Here is a 25189-nt window from a genome sequence, read left to right on the forward strand (position 1 = left end):
AAGATTGGGTCATGTAATTTTTCTATATTGGACCCTCTTGAGAAAAAATTATTTGATTGGGACAATTTCTGTACAAGTTAATAAGATTCAATACAATATATGTTCCTTTCACTGTTCCTCACAACCTATCTAATAATCTCTCGTGTTGAGGAAGATTGGGTAATTAATAAGCTAATGAGAATGGATAAGTATGGAAACTATGATAAACTAATTTAGTTGAGAAGGATAATGGCCACAACATATTCCATTATATGAGCAAGAAAAAATTTATTCAAATTTAAATATAAAACAAATAAAGTAAAACCCTTATCCATTTCCTTCAACAAATACCAATTACCATGTTCAGAAGTATAGTGTTCAAAAAATTGAGGGACCCAAAGAATTGGATGAACCCAATTCAATTGGTACCATTTGAGTTGGAGTTGGGTCATTCAAGCAAAGTTTCTGTCTTATCAATAGCTCTGCCGCTACAAAATACGACAGGTTTGATCTCTGGGATTCCGATATCTCGAAGACACAGTTGGAAGGCAATGGCAGATAGTAGAAGGAAGTTCTGAGTTATGTCAAAGTGGGTGACGATGAAACAACCAAAACCTATGCCGACCCAATTTCGAGTTAGGACAGTTGGAAGGGCATCAGGGCTTGGTGTCCAACGGCCGCAAAAGATGCTAAAAGATCGAATGGCAGGAGAAGAAGAAGCAGCAGAAGCAATGTTAAAAGGCATAGGCAGAAGAGTGGGAGCTTGTTCAAAGAAAGTGTGCGCACTCTCTTAACAAGACTATTAGAATAACGTGAAGGGTGGAAGTCAATCCATTTCAGCTTTCTGCCAACCTATTCTTTCAATTGCTACACGGCACCACAAATATTTATTTAATCTCTACTCCCTCTTTTTATTTTATTTTTTAATCATTATTTCTAAATAGAGATGGTCACCAAAGTTCTTCTTAACTATTTAATTATCCATAACTCTCAAACTATAACTAACTTACACTATTTTTACAATAAATTATACTATAATGTCTTACTCTACTTCAATATTCACTCATGTTATATAATAAAATAAAACTAACTGACCTGGAAACACAAGAAGACTACCAGATGAATAGAATATGAATGAACAGACAGTTGCAAAATGTAAATTGAAAAGGAAATCAATGAATGATGATAACAAAACGTGTTATTGTAGGAATGGAAGGCGATGGGTACAGAACGGTGACCTGCACTGGGCCTTGTCTTTGACCAGAAGTCTTGTAGAAGTATAAATGTGATTGGATCAACTTTACATTGTGTTGTTTGAGACAAACTGCAATATTTATATATCAGATTATATTCATACTTACTAATTACTGCTTACCTTATGGCATGCTACTAAGAAATAACAATTGAATAAAAGAAAAAGAAGGGAAGGAAGACGGAATGGATGGGGGTGAGGGGAAGGCCAAGGCCAAGGCTAAACCAAGCTCCACCGGATAAAATCATACCTTTCTTCTTCAAAATCATTCATCATTGTCGGCCTGCACCTTATGGTGGCGCCTTCTCTGTTATACGCAGGCTACGCTACATTTCAAAACCTCAAACCTTTGCCTTTGTCCACAGCTGCAAAAGAATACAATACAATACAATCCCCTTCTAACCAATCCATTTGTCTCTACTTCACAGCTTTATTTATAACGTCAGAGCATTCTTCATTTGCTACCTCAACAACTTACCCTTTTCTCGTCTTTATTTTTACCGGCAATAGATTGTCTCATCTTATCAACCCGTGTCCCTTCTTTGGCCCCTTCCTGTTTGCTTCCCCATTTTTTCTATTCATTATCCTCACTCCATCCTTCTCCAAGTCCACTCAAACTATATTGTCCCATAGTCCAAGTTCTCCCATTTGAAGGGTGCAACTAAACCAATGTCCGGGGAACCTCGCAAAAATAGGCACACGCAAACGCACACTGCAGCAATAGCAAGCATTGAATGAATGTAGGGCCGATGAAGTAACCTGTGTGTCCCACTCCCAGGAACCCTCCTGTTGCACTTTGCTGCAACAATAGCACACCTGGAGCAGGATCGGACTTGCGCCCTGCCCCTCTCTCCACTTGACACCTCTAGTTGCTCTATCTCATTCCCAATTCTTAACGAAACTTGACCATTCTTTCTGTCACCAAGTTTTCGCTCCACCAGCTCATTACAAGAATGATTGCCCCTCATTAAAGCATAAGCCCGTGGCGACTGTCCGTTTGCATCAAGTTGGGAACTCCAGCACTCCAACCCAATCTGCAATTTCGAAAGAACACAGAACGTTCAAAACAACGTAACAATTCACTTTTCCTGGGCTACCGACTCTAATAACCTTCTGAGACTTGAAAGAAAAAAGAAAAATGAATTATAGCGAAATTATTTAAAAGATACTTCAGTAGGATATTGCTAAGAAAAATGAGCATTTTTTAAAGATACTTCTCTATTTCTTTGGGGGGAACCCAAGCCGCACTCTGGTGCCTTTTTGGGAAGTACACCTAGGAGGTTTTAGAACACAAACAAGTACACCATATATTCCTTGATCTCCATGGAGATCAAAAAACAGAGCCCTCAGGATCATTTTGGGACAATGTCAGCGTACAGTAATGCATGCAAAACGAGCATCTAGTCCTCAAAAGGAAATCAGGATACGTATGTTTACAAGGTATAATTGAAAAAATATATATATATATATACATCGAAGAAGAAACTAGATGTTTACCTCTAGCGGGTCATTTGTCAGTGCATCAACCATATCATCTGCATCTGTCATTGAAGCTGCCAAATGCAGAGGCGTAATGCCACCAGGACCAATAGAATTTGGTGGAAAGAGGTACTTTTTCTCAGCATCACCAAAGCCAGATACGTGATAATGAACGAGTAGGTCAACCATCCGCCTGCACCTCCTTTTAACTGATCGATTCAAGAGCTGAATCTCAGATATCATCTCCAAAGATTTCGTTGATAGTCCATGTGTGATCAAGCACTTTTTTACCAAAATGTCGAGAAGTGTTTTAACCAACGCACAGAAGTCCCTCTCTGCTGAGAACGTGAGTACAAATTTGAACCGCCTTATTAAAAAATCTGGATTATCTAAGCCAGAAGACGACCTTTCCCTTTGGAATAGCCATCCAAGTTCATTCAAGAATAGCAAAATTTCATCCTTCAGCCTTGGCTGTGAAGTAACGTATGAATGACTTTCTGAACTAATTTCCGGTACTCTAAACCCATCAATCTCCGATTCAAGATGCCGCAATTCCTTGCAGATGGCAGCATCAGCTATGATAACAGGGAAACTATTTCCTCGAAAACCATTTTCCACCTGTTCGAATTGTTTAGAAAGTTGATCAAAACATTGATTTTGTAAAAAAAAAAAAATAATTAACCGTAGGGCAGGTATCATGTGCAATTTCAAGCAGAACATATACCTCAATGAAACAACGACCAAGGGCAGTAGGTGATGCATCCCCAACCTTGAAACTTCTGGAGTGTATCTCGTCGTATATTCCCTGCCTACAGAATCCCATCACTTCTTCGGATATGTAGCCACCCATAGATGTGCAATGAATCCTACAGGGTTGTGAAATGTCACTTCTAGAAATGAGAAGGAAACAAAGAAAGGAAGAAGCGAGAAAAGGAAAGAATCACAAAAACAAGAAAAACGAAGAAAAAAAACAACAAATTCATCCCATTATAACACTGGACTTACCTGGTGCCAGGATTTTTCAAATTCCTTCCCCTCAATAAAAAGGAGGTCTTTTGTCCACCCACAACTGCTAAAGGTGACACCGAGATTAATTCTGGATTACTCCATGCTTTTGAGGATTTGTTCAGACGAATCTTCCCTGAAAACCCAATCAGTGGAAGCAAAACTTAACACAAGAAGGACAATGAATTCACAACCTATGGTTTCAAGGACCACGCTGTAAGACTATCCATATCTTCACGAACAACATCAGAGGTAAAAATGTGATGCTGGTTATGAGTAAATAACCAACAGCAACAGAGCTCAAATTCAACAAGACAAAGACCACTACCCTGGTAAGTTCTCACCATCCTTGTGTGACGCCAGTAGCCTCCCAGTGTAAACTAGAAATCTTCCACTTCTCCAAAAATCAATCTCTTCGCTATGAATCAAAGATTTAAGATGCAGAACCAAATTTTCTTCAAGCTGGGAAAGAACGAGTTAGAGTGGTTAGAGCTCAAAAACGTTCAGCAGTAAAATTTCAGTTCAGGATAAAAGCTCTTTACTCACCTGTTCCCATGCAATGGGTGTCATAGACAGATAAACCGACAGAACCACACAACCAGGCCGGATGTAGCTTTCCATTTCAGACGGACAATTAGACAGCCAATTGTATATCTAGAACATTAGAGGCACAACTTTTAAGAACTTTTTCCCATCACATGCGATTGCAGCATTTTTTTTATTAAAGAAAATTAGAAGCCAATAAAGAAATTAGAATCTTACTTGTGTCCGCAATGCCCCTGGAAATTGACTGGGATCCTTATCAAAGAGTTTAAAACTTATCCTTCCAGTGCGGTCCTGAATATTTTTTTTTTCAAATCACAATAAAGAATGATGATATCAAACACACACAAAAAGATACACGCCCATACATACAAACAAGAATGTATTCAGCAGGATACCTGGGCATCAGAATTTAAACTAGAAGGTGAATGATCAGACCCTGAAGAAGTGTATCCAGCCTGATATGGAACAGGTCGAAATGAATTTGGTCCAGCTCCATCTAACTCTCTGAAGAGTTCAAAGGGAATATTGCTACTAGGAGGCTTTCGAACCTCAACACCACTAACTTCTTTTCTGATTGGTAATTTCCCATTACTGTTCGCTTCTTCTCTGCTTTGCATGGGAAACAACTTCTGCAGGAGAGGAGGTGAAGATGACGGAGACCTCTCTTCAATAGGATTACTGCTATCAGAAGAAAAGTACTTCCTAGAAGCCGCCAAGTTCGGTGGGGTATCATGTTCAGGCGAAGAGCTAAACAGCTGGAGTGCCAAACCAACTCGAGTTCCTTGAACTTGTCCATCCGAATCTTCCATGGGGGACTGATAACTGGTACTGCTTCTTTCTCCTGCAACTGAAGGAAGTTCCAGAGGCCTATTGTGGAGATCAGAACCAGATCGGCACGATGACCGTGTTTTTTCACTATCACTGCTGAGACTGCTCTTCTGCGACAGCACTGCAAGAGCATCTGGAGCCGATGCTGCTAAAGTAGCTGAAAGTACAGTAAGCAAGTCCATGGTCGAAGGAGAAGATGAATTTCCATTTAATATGTTTTGGTGCTGCAACGAACCCTGTGGAGGAGCCTTCCCCCTAAAACTCTCTAAATTGGGCAACTTTGCTGCAAGGTCTGCTGGTAACGGAAGCGAGTTGATCTTATTGAGGATCTGAATGAGATGGTCACTATTTGCTGACAACAAGCTCTTCACAGTCTGGTCTTCGTTTTTTCCTGATGTTTCAAATCAATGTATTAAAACAAAAGTCAGAAGGGGGAAAGAAGAAACAAATAGCTATAGACTGGATCAGGCAATTGCTTGACCTTGAGCCTTGGCTAGGGCAGTCAATAGACTGACGATGTCCAAATTCCCACTGCTTTGGGGTCCTCTACTTCCTGGCCGGGTCGGCCTTGAGGATACATCCTCGGGCTGCGTCTTCCTTCTACGCCAGTTGTGCCCTGCAAGTCTCCTCCTACAACTCCTCTTCCCATCATCAAATTCCGAAAGAGGATGAAATCTGAGGAGAGGGTTAGGAGCAATAAGAATTTATTTGAAGAGGGAGGCAGATTGATATTGAATTTCTGGCGCATCAAAACGAAGACAGAAAAACAAAAAAGGCATATACCAGCGGGAAGCATAACAACGAACAAGTAAGAAATTGTAGGAAGGAAAGAACAAAATACCTGCTACACTGCTGGCAGAACCGCTGCATCTGTTTAGCAACTAGGGCTTTGGAGGATTTGCTATGGAGCTCGCAAACTTTATGCCTGCGGTGATAGTCTTTGGCATTCGATAGATCTTCCTTACAATTATCAACCTGGCACATAGGGTAGGTGGTAGCAGCGCCGGGAGAAGCAGGGCGGACCTTTTTAGGGGGTTTGGACACGGGCTCCTCAACGTAATTCAAATTCAAACCACCACCAAGATTAAGGCGAAGACTCTCATCCTGGTTCTCCAGAGCGTCCACTGTGTTGTTCAACGTGGAGGGAGTAGCAGCAGCGAAATCGTGGGTGGTCTTTAGGTCGGATGAGGGAGCATCGGAGTGGAGAAGTGGAGGTTTGGAGGGTTTGGTGAGGAATCTAGCGCTATCCCAATCCCAAGCCTTAGGGTTCCAAGTATGAGCATGGAGTTGACCCTGAGGTTGCAAGTGATGATGGAAGTTGGGGAGCTGATATGATAAAGCACGCTTCTTGGGGATGGAAGGCACATCAGTGTAGCGACTGGTCAAGGTTTGGCGGATGAAAATAGGAGGAGCAACTTGGGCGCCGACGTCGTCCATGAAGAGGAAGGAAAGGAGGAGGTGGAAGTGGAAAGAGAAGTAAAGGGAGAATTATGAAGTTAGAGAAGAAAGAAGGGGAAACTTAATCCATAGGAAGAAGAAAGTGAGGGGAGAAGAAAGGGGAGAAGAAAGGGGAGAAGAAAGGGGAAGAGAATTGGGAGTGAATCTACGTGATGAGACGGCGGAAATGGAAAGCAGAAGAGAGGGGGGGAAGGAACTGAAGGGGGGGAAACAGATCGGCCATGGGTGGAAAGAGATGATGGAAGAGAAGGAGGGTGGATCTGAGATCTGTGAAGGGGAAGAGGAAGAGGAAGAGGAAGAGGAAGAAGAAGATGAAGAGGAAGGGGACGCGTGGATATTAAGATGAAAATCAGTGGAGTCGGCAAGTTGGGATGAATCGGGGGACTAATAACTTACTTACTGGGTATTTCCTGATACCTTCGCTGCTGTACGAAACCGAGAAAGAAAGAGAGAAGAAAAGAATGGATTGGTAGAAACCGTAAATTAAGACAACAACAGAGTTAAATGTTTGAACTAAGGATGGCCGCCCTGGAGGAAAACAAGAATCAATCCACCTTTTTTTTTTCATTTTCTTTGGCTTGGGTTTAGGGTTTGCACTTTGCGGGGAAACAGATTTATATATATTTTTATCCTTCAGTCCGTGCGAGTCTGACACGACGACTTCAAACAAAAACACCCCCGCTAAGATATTGTTATTTTGTATTTAAAAAGAAAAAAAAAAAAAAAAAAGTAATTAGTAGGGTGTGATGAGATTAAAGGAGGAAGAAGAAGAAGAAAAGTACAGTTTTGTCTGAGAGTGAGAGTGAATATTTATTGGAAGCAGTAAAAATTAGAGTAAATTAAAATTAACCAGAAACAAACATGATAATGGGCTCTTGCAATTGGGGTCTACATTTGAAAGAGATCAGTACCAGTAAGGAGTGGAGTCCGGAGTCCCAGCCCCACCCAGCTGTGCTCTCTACGTCCTGTTTACAGGTCATTCTAAATCATATATCTAACCCAACACTCACGCCCACTATTTCTTTTTTCTTTTTTTCTTTTTTCCTTATTCTCAAACATTTTCCACATTTCACTAAATTATAATCATTCTCAAACATTCATTATCACCTTTTTTTCTCATACTAATTCTAATGCGTCTATCTTTCCCAACAATTTCTCGCTCATTCTCTCAAAACTTACTAATCCATGCAACTTTTTCTACCCAAATAAATTAATGAGACGGTATTTATTTTAAATTAAAAAAAAAAAATATAAACCCAATCTGTCTGCATTCAGGAGTGCTCACCACTGGAATAAAAAATAAAAAATTAAAAAACTAAGGATGAAAGGATTTATTCCATTATTCCAATTTTATACCAATTCACCATTTATGTCAACGATGCAAAACCGATAGCTCCTAAGAATAGTAGCTTTACGATTAGATGGTATAAAATTGAATTATTTGTGGTGTTGATTTTGGTAAATTCAAGGACACTGTTAGTTGGGGAAGAGTAGAGAATTTAGTCAAAATTGATGTCCGGATGGGATTGTATGGAGCAATTATAGATTGGGTTTTACTATTCTAGAATAAGCACTTAATCGTGTTCACACACTACAATTACAATTACAACTACAACTACAAGCTTTCTTTCACACACAAACACAGCCCACCCATGCCACCTCCCCTTCTTATGCCTGTCTGTGTCTTACTCATGTAATTTCTTAATGTACTATTTCAAAATAACTGAAAGATTAATGGTTTTGAATATGTTTCTTTCCAACCAAAAATAAAAGGACAAGCTTCACTTGTATTAATTAAAGTAGTTGGATTTGAAGAGCTAATTTATTTCCATAATATTACTCGTAACCGCTACGAAAAAGATCAAGTTACAGATTGAAAAAATAGATATTAGGGGTTCGGGATAGGATGAAAACATATTATCGGAAGCGTTGACCACGGGTAATGGAAATAGTCAGATCCATTAGGCAATGGGGACTGGTAGGGGCACCCAATAAACGCCGTCGTACACAAGACAGAAGATGGCACAGTAGCAGTGGGACCAGGATGATTCCAGTTCCGGATAGCTACAATGTCAGTGCGGGCCCCTTGTACGGAAGCCGGACCCATCCATAAACGTGGACGTCTCACGGCAGGAGCATATGCTCCACCCCACCCCACACCCTCCCTCATCTGCTTCTACTCTACTCTCCCAATGGAATCTCCTCTCTGTATTTTCTTTTCTTTTCTTTTTCTTCTTTCTCCACAGCCCCAAAAATGCAATGCAGCCTAAATGATCACACTCTTCCAAGGACGATAATGAATTACTACTGAGTAATGGAAATACTTCATTCTGTTGATAATGAATTACTACTCAGCAATGGAAATACTTCATTCTTGTTGATAATTCAAGGGGAGAGGGAGATGAATCTTGAGAATAGAACCAAAGAATTAGCCTATCATATCTATCTATCTATATATATAAATTCCATGGGAACGTCCCAAGCCAAGCGTCTATCCTTCCTTCACCAACTAATTGTGTGCCACTCGATAACTATATAAAATTGAATTGCATTCTAAATTTGGAAACCGAACCAAGAAGATCTAGTAGAGAAGCTGTTGTTGTCCGACAAAGAACAGCGCCAATACAACCAGGGTTGTCAGAAGAATCCACATCCATGGTTGCATCCTCCTCTTACCCCGGTTTCGAAGTGGCGGAGGCATTGACTTTGTCTTGCTCTGCTTTGTGTACTGCGATGCTTTTTTAGGCCGCCTCTTCGTTGCTGTCCCCTGTTCTCCTCTGTTTTCGGACTCCTCCTTCAGACCTTCTGCTGCTGGGGTCTTGGTGACTATAGCACATTCCATTTCATCCCGACCATTCCCAGCTTCCGTCCCAGCTGCCATCTTCCTTTCCTTCTTTTTTGCTCTCTTCTCCCTTAGCTGTGCACAACAACACATGTTAGCTATCAAATTGTAATTCATACAGAAAAGAAAAAGAGCATATTATTATTAGTCCATTACACATAAATATATACATGCACTGAATACCTTCTCTCTCTCTTCCGCCTCTTTCCGTGCTTTAATTGCCGCCCTGGCCTGAGCTTTCTCAGCATTTCTTCTTTTCCTTTCCAACGCCTCTTTGGCTTTGGCCTTCTCTTCCAACTTACGTCGCTCCTTCAACTTGATTGCTTCCTCTTCCTTTCTCAACTCTTCTGCTTTCGCCGCCAGCTCTTCTTCCTCTCTTGTTCGCTTAATCTCCACTGGTCGCGGTGGCTCTTCTACCTCATTCTCGCTAGAGATATTTCTGGGGCCACTCTCTAAGGCCACAACTGTTTCGGGCTTCTTTTTTGTCGTTCGATTCTTCGTTTCGGCTACTTTCGTCACTGATTTGTCATTGTCTCTCGCATCATCAGCATCAGCAGCGGGTATCAATTTTTCTGTTTCCTGCATTGTTGAAGCCGTTAAAAGAGAATTGTCCTTCGCTGGTCTCTCCTTTACAATACGGTTCGGTACATGCGGCTCTTCATTGGGGCCAAGGGAGCGGCCATCCAACGTCTTTAGTCGCCACAGGGTACTCCTCATGTTGCTCTTAACATATTCTTCCCTGAACTCGGCATTTGTGTTCCACAGTTCCATCATGCGCTCTACCTAAAATATTAATCAGTCAGAACATAGAAACAACTCGACACCCAAAATGAAACCCAATCAGAACTAGCAACACCGAATCAATAACAAAAAGTAACCTGATTATGTCAACAAAAAGAATGTAAGAATAAAGTAACCTGATTAACACACAAACGTTGCAGTCTCTCTAGATCTCCACTCAATGCTATTTCATTGGCTTCCTTTGCGTCCTTCCGATAATTCCAGCAGTATTTGTTCTGGTCAAATTTCAACGATTACACTTTCACTGGGTGACACTAGTTAAAAGGAACCACACTGGTGGTGAAACGCCAACGGAGATAAACATAAAATGATACATATGTACAATTGTAACAAGATCTATTTGAGCTAAAAAGTACCCCAGGCCAGGTCCCACCTCGTACTTTTTAAACCGAGACTGAAGAATTCAAGACAAAATTGAAAACCACTATCCAATCTATCCTCGTCACAAAGTTAAAATAGATCGTTGGGAACTACCTTCCTACGAGATGTGAACTTCGTCCCATTCTAACGTGATGAAGGAAAAAGACCCTGACCCTCATACCTTCGACACTTATTTTACACACATCATCTTCTAAAATGCTTACCGCAAGTAGATTAAGAACAAAAATCACGAGTACAAACCTTCTCAGACAATTGCTTCCTCGTACTCTGTAAATTAGCATATGCTTCTTGGCGAATCTCATCTGCTGCTTTAAACTGGGATTGCAACTCGTCCAGCTTTATGCTTTCATCATTATATTTCTTCTTAGCAACCTTTATTACTGATTCGGCTTTCAAAACATTGCCCCTCAGTAAATCCATCTCCTTTCTTAATAGCTGTGGGGTACAATTTATAAGTATCATGAGAATATGCGTATTTAAAACAAAATTGAAGATGCATTGTCTAAACCTTATGCTGCACTGCTAGTACTTGAAATAAATATCGCATGCATATGCATCTTTATCTTATGCTGCGCATTGCAAGTAGTTGAAAACATATTTAGAGAAGCAGGGTATTATATATTTTACAGATGGATGCAGATGGCATAGCACAAACGTATCAAACCCTAGATCATACCTTTAGGCGCTCTTCAATCTGGTCTCTCTGGTCCAGTGCCTGTTGAAGCTCTTCCTGCTTACCCATAGTTGATGAAAGCTGTTCCCGCTGCTGCTTCAATTGCTTGATTTCACGAAGTAATTGCTTTTCCTCTTTTAGTGGCAGCGTTTCATGCTCTATCATGTGTTCAGTGTTGCGTATCTGCAACATTGAAGCATGATGTCACAGAACGTTGAAATAAAAAAATAAATGCTGGGGGCAGGAGCATGCACATAGGCAGTAGGGGCGAGGACAATTGCTGAAAACATATTTAACTTGAAGATGAATAGGTGCTTACCCTGCCATCGATATCCTCAACGGAAATTGCATTCTTCACTTTTGTTATCACTGACTGAACAGAGTCTATCTCCAGTCTTTTTGACTTCAGCAAGTCTCTTGCAGCTCTCCCTTCCGACATTGCTGCTTCAAGATTATCACTCAACACTTTACATGCAGCCTGATCAGATAACCATTTGGGCCATGAAAAGATGTATAAACACACACAAACACACACACTCACACACTCACACACACATATTAAACTTCGAAACAATTTATTAATGATCATTATTACCCTCATTGTCTGTATTTGAACCCGAATGGCATCTCGATCCTTGGTCTTCCGATCAACTTCTGCCTGAGCACACTTAATCTGCTCTCTTATATTTTGATCATCAAATCTAGGTACCTTAACCAAAAAGTTAAACGGCCTTGTTCCTGCCTCAGCCCCTACATTTTGCCCCGTTAAAGCATCAGCAGAACCTTCTGGAGAAACAGGTGAAGGTTCATTCTGGCAATCCTCATGAATGACCTCAGTTTCATCTTTCGTCAGTTTACCGTCAGTTTCAAAGACAGCATCAGAGATTGAGTTCAGACTCCCTTCATCTTTTATCATGGAACGCTTGAGAACTTCAGTTTTTGACACACTGCAATCATCGCCAGGTATAGTTCTGCTACCACCTCCTATGGAATATGTAATCTCGATGTCATCCACTGAATTCTCATTAGCAGTTGGACTTGAGATACTTTTGTTATCATGCAATTCCGAGTCTATTTCAACAGCAGAACTTTGTGGAATTGCAGGAGATTTAACGACACCATTAGGAACTTCAGGAACAGTGGAACCTCTCTCTTCACTTTCAATTGAAGTACAATCCTTAGATTTTGATCTCATATCATTACTGTGGAAAGTTGATTGGTCATCTTTTTCGATGTGACCATTCTCACACTTGATCTCAAAATTAGAGTTACCAAGAAGGTCATCCTCATGATTTTCACTGACTTCCTGGTCCGGTAGGACATCATCACCAGCAGAGGCCACATTTTCAGACATTGTACAATGCTCAACGTGAAGATCGGATCTCAGGAATGGATCATTAAGACAGTTCACAGAGGGCGTTTCCCTTATTTCAATCTTAGTATTTCCTATCACAACAATAGATACTGCTGTTTCAATGCTTTCCACTCGCTCAATGTCCTCAGGGATTAATTGACTGCCAGCAACAGAGTTGTCACCACAAGCAATTCTAGATTGGTCGAGTGCAGTGGGCATATCATCTCCATTTCCAGAGACTGTACATTCCAAATCTCCAACCTTGATACATTCGTCCACCTTAGGTTGAGAAACCGTCTCTGAATTCTCTTCCAGTTCGAACACATGATTCACCACTTGTTCATTCACGGTAATCTCATTTAACTCTACTCTTGGATCACTAATAAACATCGTAGGAGATAATATATGAGTTTCATCAGTAGCAATATCATAATCTACAGAGCCAGGTGAGGATTCAGCAAGGTCATGGAAGCTGGTCCTGTTAAATATTGTGTCTTTGTCATCAATAGCCTCCAAGGGGTCATCTTGATCCATACTAGTTGGCAAGCCATCATCCGTCCTAATGGGCATAGAACCATTTATGTCTTCTGGACAGAACAATGGACTAGGAGTTGCTTCCAAATCCTGCTCCATGTCCGCTTTGTTTTCTTCTGAGGGCTCTAAAAGAGAAAGTTCATTATTTAAACTTTCTTGTTCCTCACCAGCAACCTGGAAACGTTCGCCATCCTGACTAATTGTAATTTGAGTGCTCTCAGGGTTCTCTTCATTCAATGCAACCCCTTGTTTACATTCCCCTTTAACGTCTTCCACGGAATCATCAAGATGATCTACCTCGGATTTAGCAGCACCCAAACTTATAATTTGAGATTCTCCTATTCCTCCTACAGAATCGCTTACCACAGCTTTACTTACCATCTCGTCAACCTTCTCTTGGACATTAACACAATGGCAGTCAGCAGCCTCCATCGTTGCATCTTGTGATTCTCGAATGCTTTCCTCTCTCTCAAAAGATTCCATCTCAGTTTCTTCACTGCGGTTAGGTATGGTATCAGACAATTCATTGATAACCACTGTTTCATTATCCTCGGGAATTACTTCACCTTCTTCCCCACGCTTTTTCATGGAAGCAGACGATTTGTTGGTGTCGACTATTTCATTTTGCCCCCTAAGCTCAATGTCCTCCACCTCCCGAGAAGATTCCTCCTCGAGTTCTGACCTAGGATTTGCCTCGGTATTAGACAAATCAAAGGCTTTCACTATGCCATTTTCCTCGTGATTCTGAGTGTCGTCTGCCTTTAGAGATGACTCTACCTCGGTTTCTTCCCCAGGGTTTGACTCAGTATCAGAAAGCATGATTGCAACCGTTCCATTTTCCTTGTGAATCTGGATACTGTCTGCTTTCTGAGAAGACTCCGCCTCAATGTCTATCACATGATTTTCTTCGGTATCAGAAGACTTCATGATTCCCACTATTCCATTATCCTCATGAATTTGAATATCTTCCGCCATTTGAGAAGACTCCACCTTGACTTCTCCACTACGATTTGAATCGGGGCTAGAAGATCCAGGGGTAGAAATTATTTGATTTTCCTCCTGAATGTGAATGTCTTCAGTTTCATGAGGAGACTCTACCCCATGGATTTCGCCGGAATTGGTCACTGCATCAAAAGATTCGTTGGTAGCCTGGCCCTCCGGGATTCGAGTTTCTTCCACCGTTGGAGAAAAATTCAGTTGAGGTTCCGCTTCATCCTCCTCGGCGTCAGAAGATTGAAGGACATCCGCCACTCTGATCTCACCCAGAATTGCGTCACTCTCATTCACATGCTCAGAAAAATTGAATTGGGAATCCCCCAGTGCATCAGAAACGAAAATCGATTCAGGTTTTCTACCGTCGTCAGTACTCAATTCCCCATCACGAACCTTAATCTCCGTATCAACGTTCTGGGAACACTTTGCTTGCCCATTGACATCGGAAGCAACGTGATCATCGAAAGTTGCAGCATCGTTGGAGCTAACGAAAACGTAAGAACCGTCGGTATCATCCTTAGGAATTGCAGTAGCACAGTCAAGGGGTTCTGCATTGCAGGCTTTAGGCAAATTCTCGTAGGTACTCATATCCAAGGTACACTTCTCGTTAACCTCAGAGAAGTCGGCGAGCACATCCATGTCAGCCATCGTTTTGTATAAAAAAAGACTCAAAACTCCGAAAGACGATCACAAAGGGAGATTGCTGATTAAATCGAATTCAGAAACATGAACATAAAAGGAGAAAGAAAAGAAGAGATTAGGGTGTGGGAAAAGGTAAGAGCAAGTCAACGATATTAAAAGGGAAAGATCTCAACAACAGAAAGGAGAGAGAGTTACCGGAAGCGAAAGCGGAGGAGTGAGTTGAATTTGGCAGATCGAGTAGAGAAGATCATCGGGGTGCAGGCATGAATGTGGATAATTGCGGGTGCAGATCTTGAGAACTGATTCAGGGACTGGGGAGAGAAGAATTAAGGTCTGAGAAAGAGGCAGAGTCGTAGATGAGAGTGAAACAAACAGCTGGCGAGGGGAAGAAGAAGGAGAAGAAGAAGAGAGAGACTGGTCTCTTCTCTACTTACTATTCTAATATTTTTTCAAGTCAAATTAACAAATCTACTCCTTAAAAATTACTTTAAAAAGAGCTGATTTTATTTTATTCAAAAATCAAATCAAAAATACTTTTTTCTTTTTTGTAATATATATAATTTCGCATTGGCGTAATTTTATAAAATGCACGGCCTGCTATTTACACTAACATGGGCCACGTTAGTGTCGGCTATTCCCTGTTGTTTTAATTATTATAATATTCATTTAACTAAAAATAAAAAATAAAAATAAGAGGACAGTCAATAAATGATCATTAATTAAATCCATAGCTTATAAATGTATGCTAAAATAATGTTGATTGTCGCTACGCCAAGTTCATTAATTATATAAGTAATCTTTTCGATTATTCTTAAATTCTACTAAATTACATATCTTCATTGGTGAATACTCTATCGAATAAAATCTAATAATTTAAAAATCTAAATTCGATATAAGATAAAAGTAAAATATTAAATTAATTGTATCTAATAGATTTAGTTGTAACGATATAAGATAAAAGATCGCATTTGTTTTCTGTTATTTATTTGTCTAACTGACTTCAGATATTGTTTTTTTTTATTTTAAATAATTTATTTTAGATATTGTTTAAAAAAAATATATATATATATATTAGATGGTATTTTAAAGCTGCCTAATATTTAAAAAACGAAACGTAGAAAAAGGAGGAGAGAAAGGTAGGGGGGAAAGATTCGAATACCGTGGAGATTTGGAGATTGGAGTGTCGGTGGGATTATTGTAACTCCAAAATCTGAATATGCCGTCCGATTCTAACTAATCTTCTGGTACACAAATAAAACACTTCTCCAACCGATCACAGTGGGTGGTAGGATAGAAACAGAAGATGAAGAGAAGCACTTTGAAGCGTGGGTTGGCTCGCATGCACATCCAGCTCCCAATCCATATACACAACAAGTTGACCTACTACAAGCCTGTGGAGGGCGTTGTCAACATTCTTTAAAAAGATTATCACACAACATGGCTTCTCTAAACTTTATACCACTCTTTCACTCTTCATCATTTCGTAGGGGACCTGTGGCTGTGACCACTGCAGGTGGGTTGCTATACTGATTCCTTAAAAAGCATGGGTAGCAGTAGACCTATACTTCGCCCCATTTCAACCCTACAAATCCTTCTCGGAGCTCCCAAATTGGAAGGCCTACACTCCCCCCACGTTCACCACCACCCTCAAACATGAACTCTGCCCTATGCCTTCGGTTCCCCCATCCCTTTGAACTCATCAAATTACCAACTAAAATGATACAATAAAATCATGTCCTCCACCTCAAAGTGGCCACTGCGTTCCTCTACCTTGCATAAATGCCTCAGGATAGTTGGTAACACTGTACTGCTAATCCATTCGGCTAAAAACCTAACTATAGGTTCCTAAGCACTAATCACCATCTCAAAGAAATCCCTACAGCTGTTCCCACTTTTAGCTCTATATAAAAATTAATCAACCACCTTTTACTTCAATCATTTATCTTTAAATAACAAATATAGTTCCAGACCTTTTTTTTTCTTTCTTCACAAATAGGTCTCTAAACTTTCAGCATTGTCTAATCTCTAAATAAAATTTTAAGTTTCTGTCTACTAACTCAAGTTTTCAAATATATGTCTAAAATGTCCTATTGTACACAAATTAAAATGAAGTTCAATGCCATATTTAACATTTTTAAGGTTCAAGATTCTTTATTAAAGTTGAGTAAAATTTGTTTCAAAAACAAATTTTACCAAAGCTTTAGCTTCTCAAAAATGCTTGATATACGATAGACAGATACAATGACCACACCATTAAGTATTAACTTATCAAGCAACAATCTCCCATCTAGAACAGCATGATTGTTTGTCCATCCCTTATGAACACTATATAGATTTGAGGAAACTATACTTTATAATCCAGATTCCAATTATAAGCTACTTCATGATGAGTTGAGCAGGGAAAGAAAGTTATTGTGGAAAGGGTCTGAAACGTGTTCAAGAAGGTTTTGGATTGGTCCCTTACCCGTCAAAGCAGCTTGACTGTAAAATCCTAGCCAAGCAACCATGGCTAACCGCCCATTTTTAATCTCTTTCACTTTCAGTTCCTCAAAAGCTGCAGCATCCTTGGACAGGTTCAAGGGATCAAACAACACACCACCTGGATAATTTATATCCCCCGGCAGATATATTCCCAGAGGCTCCAATGCCTCTATGCCACAATATCTTGCATACTCGGGTCCAACCTACTTACATTTTAACTTACATCATACGGTTGTAAGAACAATCAGACATATAATAGTTTAATATGCCCTCTTAACAATAGACAATCTCAATTCTTCAACATCTTTAGTTAATAACATCCTTTCTAATATTAACTCAACAAATGGTATCATCAAAAGTTTAGTTTTTGTGGAGGAAATGACGAGTCAGATAGGTCTTAGTAGTTATGACTTGAAGTTTAATTTTCAAATTGTTAGTGGCATGAAAAGGTTTTGAAGAAACTCTTTGTTCTATTTTTCAAGAAGACAAAATTAATTCCCTTTCAAAGAACACAGTCAGATGATTCTCCATCTTCCCCTCTCATCAACTTTCTTCCTCTATAAACAAATGGGCATTAAATCTATGAGATTATTTCTTTGAGAACGGGGTTTTTGCCTGTACTTCCGTTCTTTCTCCTTGGAATGATCTTGTCTTTGGCTGATGTTTTTTGATTTGCTCTTCGGCCTTTAGTTCTTGGGTGAAGTTACTGCTTCTTTTGGTTTTCTTTGCAGTTGAGTTTTGCTGATAGAGCTTTTGGTTGTTCGGCCATGTGGTGTTCGTGCATTTCTCCATGGCAGTTGTTGCTTTTCTTCCTTTTCTGGTGTGATATTTCAAGATGGTTGGTGCGGTTTCTATTTGAATCTTCGGTGGTTTGAGGAGCTTCACATCAATGTTTAGCTTTTGTTTGTAAGCTCTCAAAGAGCTTTTTGATCTACTAATCTTGCTTTTTTTTTTTCTTTTTTTTTTTTTTGTTTGTTTATTGTTGGCAATTCTTTAGTTCCACTTTTTTGTTTGGTTTGTTTTGGTTTCTTTTCAGGTTCTTGTAATCTTTTTTCTTTTTTCTTTGGGCGTTATGCTTTTCCTTTCTCCCCATTCGGAGGTTCATATATTTTAATTCTCTTTTATTCCTTTTCATACACTAATGAAAAGTTACGCTTGTTAAAACAAAAAACAAAAATCTATTTAATTTTTTTTTCTAACTTGTGTAATCTCCGAAAGGAAAATTTTAATTCCAAATTCCTAAACAAGCTTATCAAGGGCCAAGGCTGGTTGTAGAAACTGCAATGGGAACCAAGCCATTTATTGTGTTTGGTGGGAATGGGGTGAAATTTGATTGAGGTTAACCAACTCAAGTTAACACAGGTTTAAACCCAGAACAGGACACGTTATAATGTCATGCTTCCCTCAACCATTTAACTGAAGTGCCAAAAGATATGACAAAAAGACAATGTGAGAAGGCAGAACATAAGATTGTTTGATATAGGTTACCATCAAAATAGCTTGGCAAATTGCAATGACGATCACTCCTTGGCTTCCAGCTAAATGAAGCCCTGGAATTCCAAGATAGTCGAGTGTATCTCCCTGGTGGAACGAGAACACAAACAGTAACATGACAGAGTCAATTACAAGTGCTGGAAAGTAGGGATGAATGAATGGGGAGCTACGCACACCCATGGAGTTTATAGAAGGGAATATGAAATATTGTAATTGAAAATGTTTGTCCCTAATTTATTGAAACAAAGTAACGAAAGAGTAATTGAATATGTTTGTCCCTAATTTATTGAAACAAAGTAACGAAAGAGTAATTAAAATAGAAGGCAGCAACCGAACTCCAGCTTATCACGGCACTGAAAGACATGAAGTCATAACTCACTATTTGATTTCATTAATAAAGGATGACATGAAAAACTAGAGTTTAAAATAAAACATGATTAGACAGAAGCAATAAGTTAAACAGTAATTTGAAAGTGAAAAAAAACATAACCAGACAGAAGCAATAAGTTAAACAGTAATTTGAAAGTGAAAAAAAACATAACCAGACAGAAGCGTAACAATATAGAAACAAACCATGCAGACACACGGAAAGATCCTATATGATGGATATCCAGAAAAATGGTTAACCAAGAGATGGAAAACAAACCTTAAGTTTTGAATATCCCACTCGCCACCAGATGGGTTCAGTGAAATGAAAAGCTCCAAAAATATCTAAGATCTCTGGAACTAAAGCACCAAGGGACGCTAACATAGCCCAACGAGCATGCAGTATTTCAAAGCTGAAATATGATACATACATAAAAATTATTGATGGAGATTTAAAAAAGAAATGTATACATTCAATAAGAGTTGCTTATCTAAGGTAATTTAGGACTGTAAAGTTATACTACGTACAGAACAGCTCAAATATCTCCAAAGTTGGATAGAAAGCTGTGCAGTACGCAAGTTTTGTATCAAGCAAACAAACATGTGGATAATCATTCGGGGACTGTTTTAAGGTGATGTCTATATTATGTTATGCCGGATCATTTCATTACTCTCACAGCTTATATGCATTGATAATCATCATGTCGTCCCTTAGTCTACCGGCCACTCACAAGTCAAATAATCATATTCTCTCATGGTGTGCACTAATACATCTACATATGATTCCAGATATTGGAGAAAAAAGAAACTGAGAATCATATTCTCTCATGGTGTGCCCTAATACATCTACATATGATTCCAGATATTGGAGAAAAAGGAAACTGCTGAAGAATCATATGCTCTCATGCTGTGCACTAATACATCTACATACGATTCCAGATATTGGAGAAAAAAGAAACTGCTGAAGAAAATTTTAGGCTATAAGAAGCTCAATATACTTGAAGTACTTCCGAAAAGCCACTGGATCCTCACTCAGACCTGCAATATCAAATCCATAATCACCCGGCAGTTCACCTGTCAGATATTTTGGATAATTGTATGGTAGTGGACCAAGCCAGCGAGGACGCTTTTCTCCATACCACGAGCTGCAATTATTCACCAATAGAATAGTATTTACAACACGATGTAATTTGATTCAATTGTACCATTCGTTTATATGTTTTCTGGCAGTCAAAACATTCATAGTTGGATAAACAATAATTCATAAGATCACATCCAATCCAATGTAAATTAGTACAAGCAAAAGATCGCAGCCATGTAATCTATTTCAAGAATGAAGAAAATTTGCAGAGCATGAAAGATACTAGAGAATAATCTACATGAAATAAAGATAGCAATTTACCGAAATCCTTTAATGGCATGAAAATTTGAAACCCTTTTTGAAAAATGTCCATGTCATTTTGGACATAATTTGTTGATTCTTTAGCGAACGTTACATATTATTTATGTGAGGAACCAGGATACATAAAAATAATGGAAAATTCAAGAGGAACGTAGGAAATCTAAAAAGAAATTAAAATGAAATAAATATTTAAGAAATACTACTGGCCCAATGAAAGTTAAAAAATTAAACAGATATCCAAAATTTGAAATGGAATATTCACCATAACTTAACTAGAAGAACATTTATGTGGCATACATTCCACCAGGAACTGGCCTGGTAGTCAATAGAAACCAATATAAATAAAAAAAGGAATTTAAAGGAAATGAGTTCAAGTCATGATAGCCAAAAGATTTAAATATCTTACAAGTTTCCTTGGCAACCGAATACAGTAGAGTTAGGTGGTTGTCACGTGAGAATAGTGGAGATACGTGCAAGTTGGTCTAGACATTCACAACCTTAATAGCAAACATTTTTACTTTTTAGTAACTAAATGTTGTTAGTTTGTTTTACTTAGTCCAAGTCAAGTACCTCGTTCTGTTACGACTTAGCTAGACATTTGGATATATTAATACTTTGTTGTATGGCACTTTCATCATAATAATAAAAGTTGGCATACTATCCGTAAATTCTGAGAAAATTTGTGAGAAAACCTTTTAGATGAATCAGATATCTTTAATCTAGCATATCGAAGACCAGTGGTGGCAGCAATGAAACATAGATTTAGCACAAGGATTAGAGGAGAGCAAGAAAGATGAATGGAGAAAATGATGTAAATAGGAGAACATCTGAAGGCTATGGTCGAGGCCTGGGCAGAATGGGGTGGGGATGGAGGAGGCTGTGACGGAGTACTATCTTCAGGCCAGAGCAATTATGGGAACAATATCCAGTTTCTTAATCCAAACCCATTGCCAGCAATGAATCACTAAGTTTAATTGTCAGCTAGTTGATAAAGAATGGTGCAACAGGGGTTAAAGTGCCCAAGTTCATGTTTCAGGTACTTGTTATTTCGTTGCTACAAATTTATTGCTTAATTCAAACAAATATTGGATACTTGCCTCTGCCGCTACTAGTCATATCGTTCCAACAGAACAAGTATCCATGACAATGAAACCAGTTGATAATGCCTCGATTGCTTTGCCCAGAAGAGACGCTAGTTTGTGTACTTTATGGCAATGTGAAGCTCAACTGTTTGAGCTTAAAGATATTCCAGGTTCCAAACGATTCCAATAAGTTTTAACCATGAACCCTTTGGTTTCTACGTCTTCTTTAACAATCACTGTCTTGATCACAATCTACTCACTTTGAACATGACTGATAACACCACAATGCATGAAGTTCTATGGGTTCTAGATACACTTTAATTCAACGTGTATGTAATTATTCTAAAAATACGAGTAGACCAACTTGGCATTGGCGTCACCAAATCACGCGCGCATCAATAAATAAGCTTACCCGATTACCTATCTTTTCTAGCCTCCTCAGCAAGAGCCTTGAACTTCGAAGACTTGGCGACGGCAGCATTTTTCTTCTTTTCCAATTGCCTCTGGAGCGACTCTCCGAATGGGCTATTGGCGATGGCTTTCACGGCCGTGAAAGGAATTGCGGAGAATATCAAAACCCCCGCAAGCTAAAGCATGATGAAGAAAATAAAAAAGACTCAGCAATCAGCCAAAAATGGAAACAGCTAGCTTGTTTTCTTACAAACCTCCTGCCATGAAGCTGTGCAAGTGAAACGATGAGGGATGGAGGGACTGTTTCGAAGATTGAGGGCTATGGTGCGCGAGCGGAGTTGTTGAAGAGAGCTCCCATAGAATGAGGCGGAGGAAGATGAAATTGCAGAAGGTGAAGTGTGTGGCTGAAATAGCGCCATTACCATCTATGCTATTAGAGTCGTCACTGAGCTATAACGCACTTTTATGGCGCGTTTAAACATTAGAAGTTCGTTTTTTTTTTTTTTTTTTTTTTTTTTTTTTGTCAAATTTGATTCTCTCCTCCTTTCTCCCCCATAGTCCACACTCCTTTATCTTTTCTTTTTTTCTTCAAACAACTATTTCATAACTCTGATTTTTTTATTTCTTTTTTAAATACAACAAATACTTCCATGAGTAATTAAACTTATTGCAACAAGTATTTAATAAGGAAAACAAAAAAAGAATATATATCTAAAAGTTTTTTCATTGACCAATAATTTATCCTACTCATAACTCCTGCCATAACTTTATCTGCGTCTTAAAACCATCTCTAAAGATAAAATGAGTATTAAAAGAACTCCCTCTCCTGTTCGAATAAGATATGCAAACCATTGATTAATCAAATAGAAGGACTCTAGTAGTTAATTATCTCTAACATATTTGGATGGAGAAAAATAAAAAATAATTTCAACATCAAAATTAATAATTCCTACAGAATTTTGACAATAATGAAAATCGAGAAGTTTTTTTGTGATTTTGATACTTGTGTTGTGTGGTTTGGAATATAGTTTGCAAGGCCTCCAATGTATGTCTACCCAAATACCAAAAATGATATAATCGATGGCGAGGCACAAGTGGTGCATTACTGAAATTGTTTCGAAAAACAAAAACATCACACCTAAGCTAACTCATTCTTTATTCACTAAAGATTTGGTTAACTTCTCACATCAATCAATTTCATTCTATTAGCGAGTATAGATTAAAAGGGGTTGGTGGATGGACACAGGTATAAATTATAAAGTTTAAACTTTAAACATGGTTAAAGCTTTTAAATACTTCAAAAGTATTTTCGAAATAAGACTCAAAATTCAAAAATATTTTCATTAAACTTAGGCAAGTGCTAAAACTCAAACGAGCCCTTTTGGAGCTCTTGGTCTAGATCCATTTCTCCAATTTAGGGTTTTTGCTTCCCTTATACTTTTATCTTGCACTAGAACCATCGGTTCGGTTCATCATTTGGTTTTAATTTGAATTCCACTTCTTCTCCGTCGAAACCCTTCCAATCAGGTCCAGAATTGTTGCTCAAAACTTTTTTCATCTGATCTCCAATGGCTGAACACCTGGCCTCAATATTTGGCACGGAGAAGGACCGTGTCAACTGCCCTTTCTATTTCAAGATCGGCGCCTGCCGTCATGGAGATCGCTGCTCTCGCCTCCACAACCGCCCTACTATTTCCCCGACACTTCTCTTGTCGAACATGTACCAACGCCCCGACATGATCACCCCCGGCGTCGATGCTCAGGGCCAGCCTATAGATCCCCGGAAGATTCAGGAGCACTTTGAGGATTTCTATGAAGACATTTACGAGGAACTTGGTAAGTTCGGTGAGATCGAGTGCCTTAATGTCTGTGATAATCTCGCCGACCACATGATTGGCAATGTCTACGTTCAGTTTAGGGAGGAGGACCAGGCAGCTGCCGCATTACAAGCGTTGCAAGGGCGGTTCTACTCTGGTCGACCCATTATCGCAGATTTTTCTCCGGTGACTGATTTCCGCGAAGCCACGTGCCGCCAATACGAGGAGAATAATTGCAATCGAGGGGGATATTGCAATTTTATGCATGTCAAGATGATCGGGAAGGATTTGAGGAGGAAGCTGTTCGGTAGGCATCGGGGATATAGGCGGAGCCGGAGCAGGAGTAGAAGTTTGAGTCCGCGGAACCGGAAGGAGTTGGATAGGCGCGAGAGGGATTACAGAGATCGTGAGTCTCGCGGAAACGGACGGAGCAAGGAGCGTCATGATAGGTATGATAGGGATGGGGGAAGGAGAAGGCATGGTAGCCCCAGACGAAGCAGAAGCCCTGTGAGAGAAGGAAGCGTAGAGCGCCGTGCCCGTATTGAACAGTGGAACCGAGAAAGGGAGGAGAAGCAGTGAAGTGACGACGTGTTTTGGTAATTGTTCTGTGCTCTGTCATTTAATTATATACCTTACACCACAGTACTTTCTGCCTGAATAGGAAGTAGAAATCTGTTCTAGACAAAACGATGGATATGATATGATATGATATCAAGTAGCCTTTTGGTTTGGTTACCTGCTATTCTGTTACTAGTTCATGCTGTCGGATATGATTTCTCAGCTATTTCTATCTCCGGTCGTCACTCATAGACTTGAGCTTCTGCTTCTTCTTCTGTTTATTCCCATTACTTCCTTTCTACTCGCCTGCTTCAATTTCCGACTCAGGCAGGAACAAGATAGGAAGGAAATTCGTTCGCCAATTCGCTACTAGTACAAATTCTGGTTGCTATATCAGTGGGTTGGATTTAGATAGGGATGTCGTACAACTTGTGGGAAAAAGGTGAGATACTTGTTTCTTATAATAGATAGTGGGTGGACATGTGAAACAAACAAGTTTTTTCTGTGTTCTAGTCAAATTGACGATTGTGGAATGAATATGCTGACAAACTGTGAACGGGGCTTTATTACTTACACAACTGGTAATTCCAGAAAATCCAAAAGGTTGTTTGGCACAATTGCTTGGAATCTAGTGAAGCTGACAATTATGGCCTTGGGTTGGGTTGGGTTGGGGTTTTTTTATAGTAAGTAAGAAATGGAGGAGGGGTTATCCATGATTCTAAGGGAATGGGGTTTTGGACTTGAGATTTGGCATGCCATCTGTGGTTGCTGTCCACTCCTTCATATTATATTGATTTTGGTATTGACATGA

General features: G+C 39.4%; 4 protein-coding genes across 5 annotated transcripts; 1 reads left to right on the forward strand and 3 right to left on the reverse strand.

Moving 5' to 3' along the window:
- Positions 1-1159: 1159 nt before the first annotated feature.
- On the reverse strand, positions 1160-7133 carry LOC111784732 (squamosa promoter-binding-like protein 14). Of its 2 annotated transcripts, XR_002813581.2 has the most exons (11): positions 5931-7133; positions 5571-5764; positions 4657-5480; positions 4478-4552; positions 4262-4369; positions 4060-4177; positions 3716-3851; positions 3435-3576; positions 2729-3328; positions 1482-2265; positions 1160-1303 (listed from the first exon to the last, which is right to left on the reverse strand). XR_002813581.2 is itself a non-coding variant. In XM_023665339.2 (10 exons), exons 1-10 carry the CDS (start codon positions 6524-6526, stop codon positions 1849-1851), a joined length of 3210 nt encoding a protein of 1069 aa, XP_023521107.1. In that variant the 5' UTR covers positions 6527-7133; the 3' UTR covers positions 1160-1848. The 2 variants fall into 2 exon arrangements, 1 of the variants encoding a protein (XP_023521107.1); XM_023665339.2 differs by having other exon boundaries at positions 1160-2265.
- Positions 7134-8962: 1829 nt separating this feature from the next.
- Positions 8963-15222, reverse strand: LOC111784734 (calponin-like domain protein). Its single transcript, XM_023665340.2, has 8 exons — positions 14963-15222; positions 11840-14828; positions 11564-11722; positions 11248-11427; positions 10812-11006; positions 10307-10405; positions 9573-10172; positions 8963-9464 (listed from the first exon to the last, which is right to left on the reverse strand). Exons 2-8 carry the CDS (start codon positions 14771-14773, stop codon positions 9129-9131), a joined length of 4503 nt encoding a protein of 1500 aa, XP_023521108.1. The 5' UTR covers positions 14774-14828; positions 14963-15222; the 3' UTR covers positions 8963-9128.
- Positions 15223-16998: 1776 nt separating this feature from the next.
- On the reverse strand, positions 16999-22456 carry LOC111784735 (Chlorophyll A-B binding family protein). Its single transcript, XM_023665341.2, has 6 exons — positions 22258-22456; positions 22013-22179; positions 20107-20253; positions 19389-19521; positions 18737-18829; positions 16999-17451 (listed from the first exon to the last, which is right to left on the reverse strand). Exons 1-6 carry the CDS (start codon positions 22426-22428, stop codon positions 17149-17151), a joined length of 1014 nt encoding a protein of 337 aa, XP_023521109.1. The 5' UTR covers positions 22429-22456; the 3' UTR covers positions 16999-17148.
- A 963-nt stretch (positions 22457-23419) lies between these two features.
- Positions 23420-24555, forward strand: LOC111784736 (splicing factor U2af small subunit B). The gene has a single exon (XM_023665342.2). It carries the CDS (start codon positions 23572-23574, stop codon positions 24397-24399), a length of 828 nt encoding a protein of 275 aa, XP_023521110.1. The 5' UTR covers positions 23420-23571; the 3' UTR covers positions 24400-24555.
- Positions 24556-25189: the final 634 nt, after the last annotated feature.

This window comes from Cucurbita pepo, chromosome 6 (assembly GCF_057944985.1).
Source record: "Cucurbita pepo subsp. pepo isolate OVF chromosome 6, ASM5794498v1, whole genome shotgun sequence".
In the NCBI taxonomy this organism is placed as follows: Eukaryota; Viridiplantae; Streptophyta; class Magnoliopsida; order Cucurbitales; family Cucurbitaceae; genus Cucurbita; species Cucurbita pepo.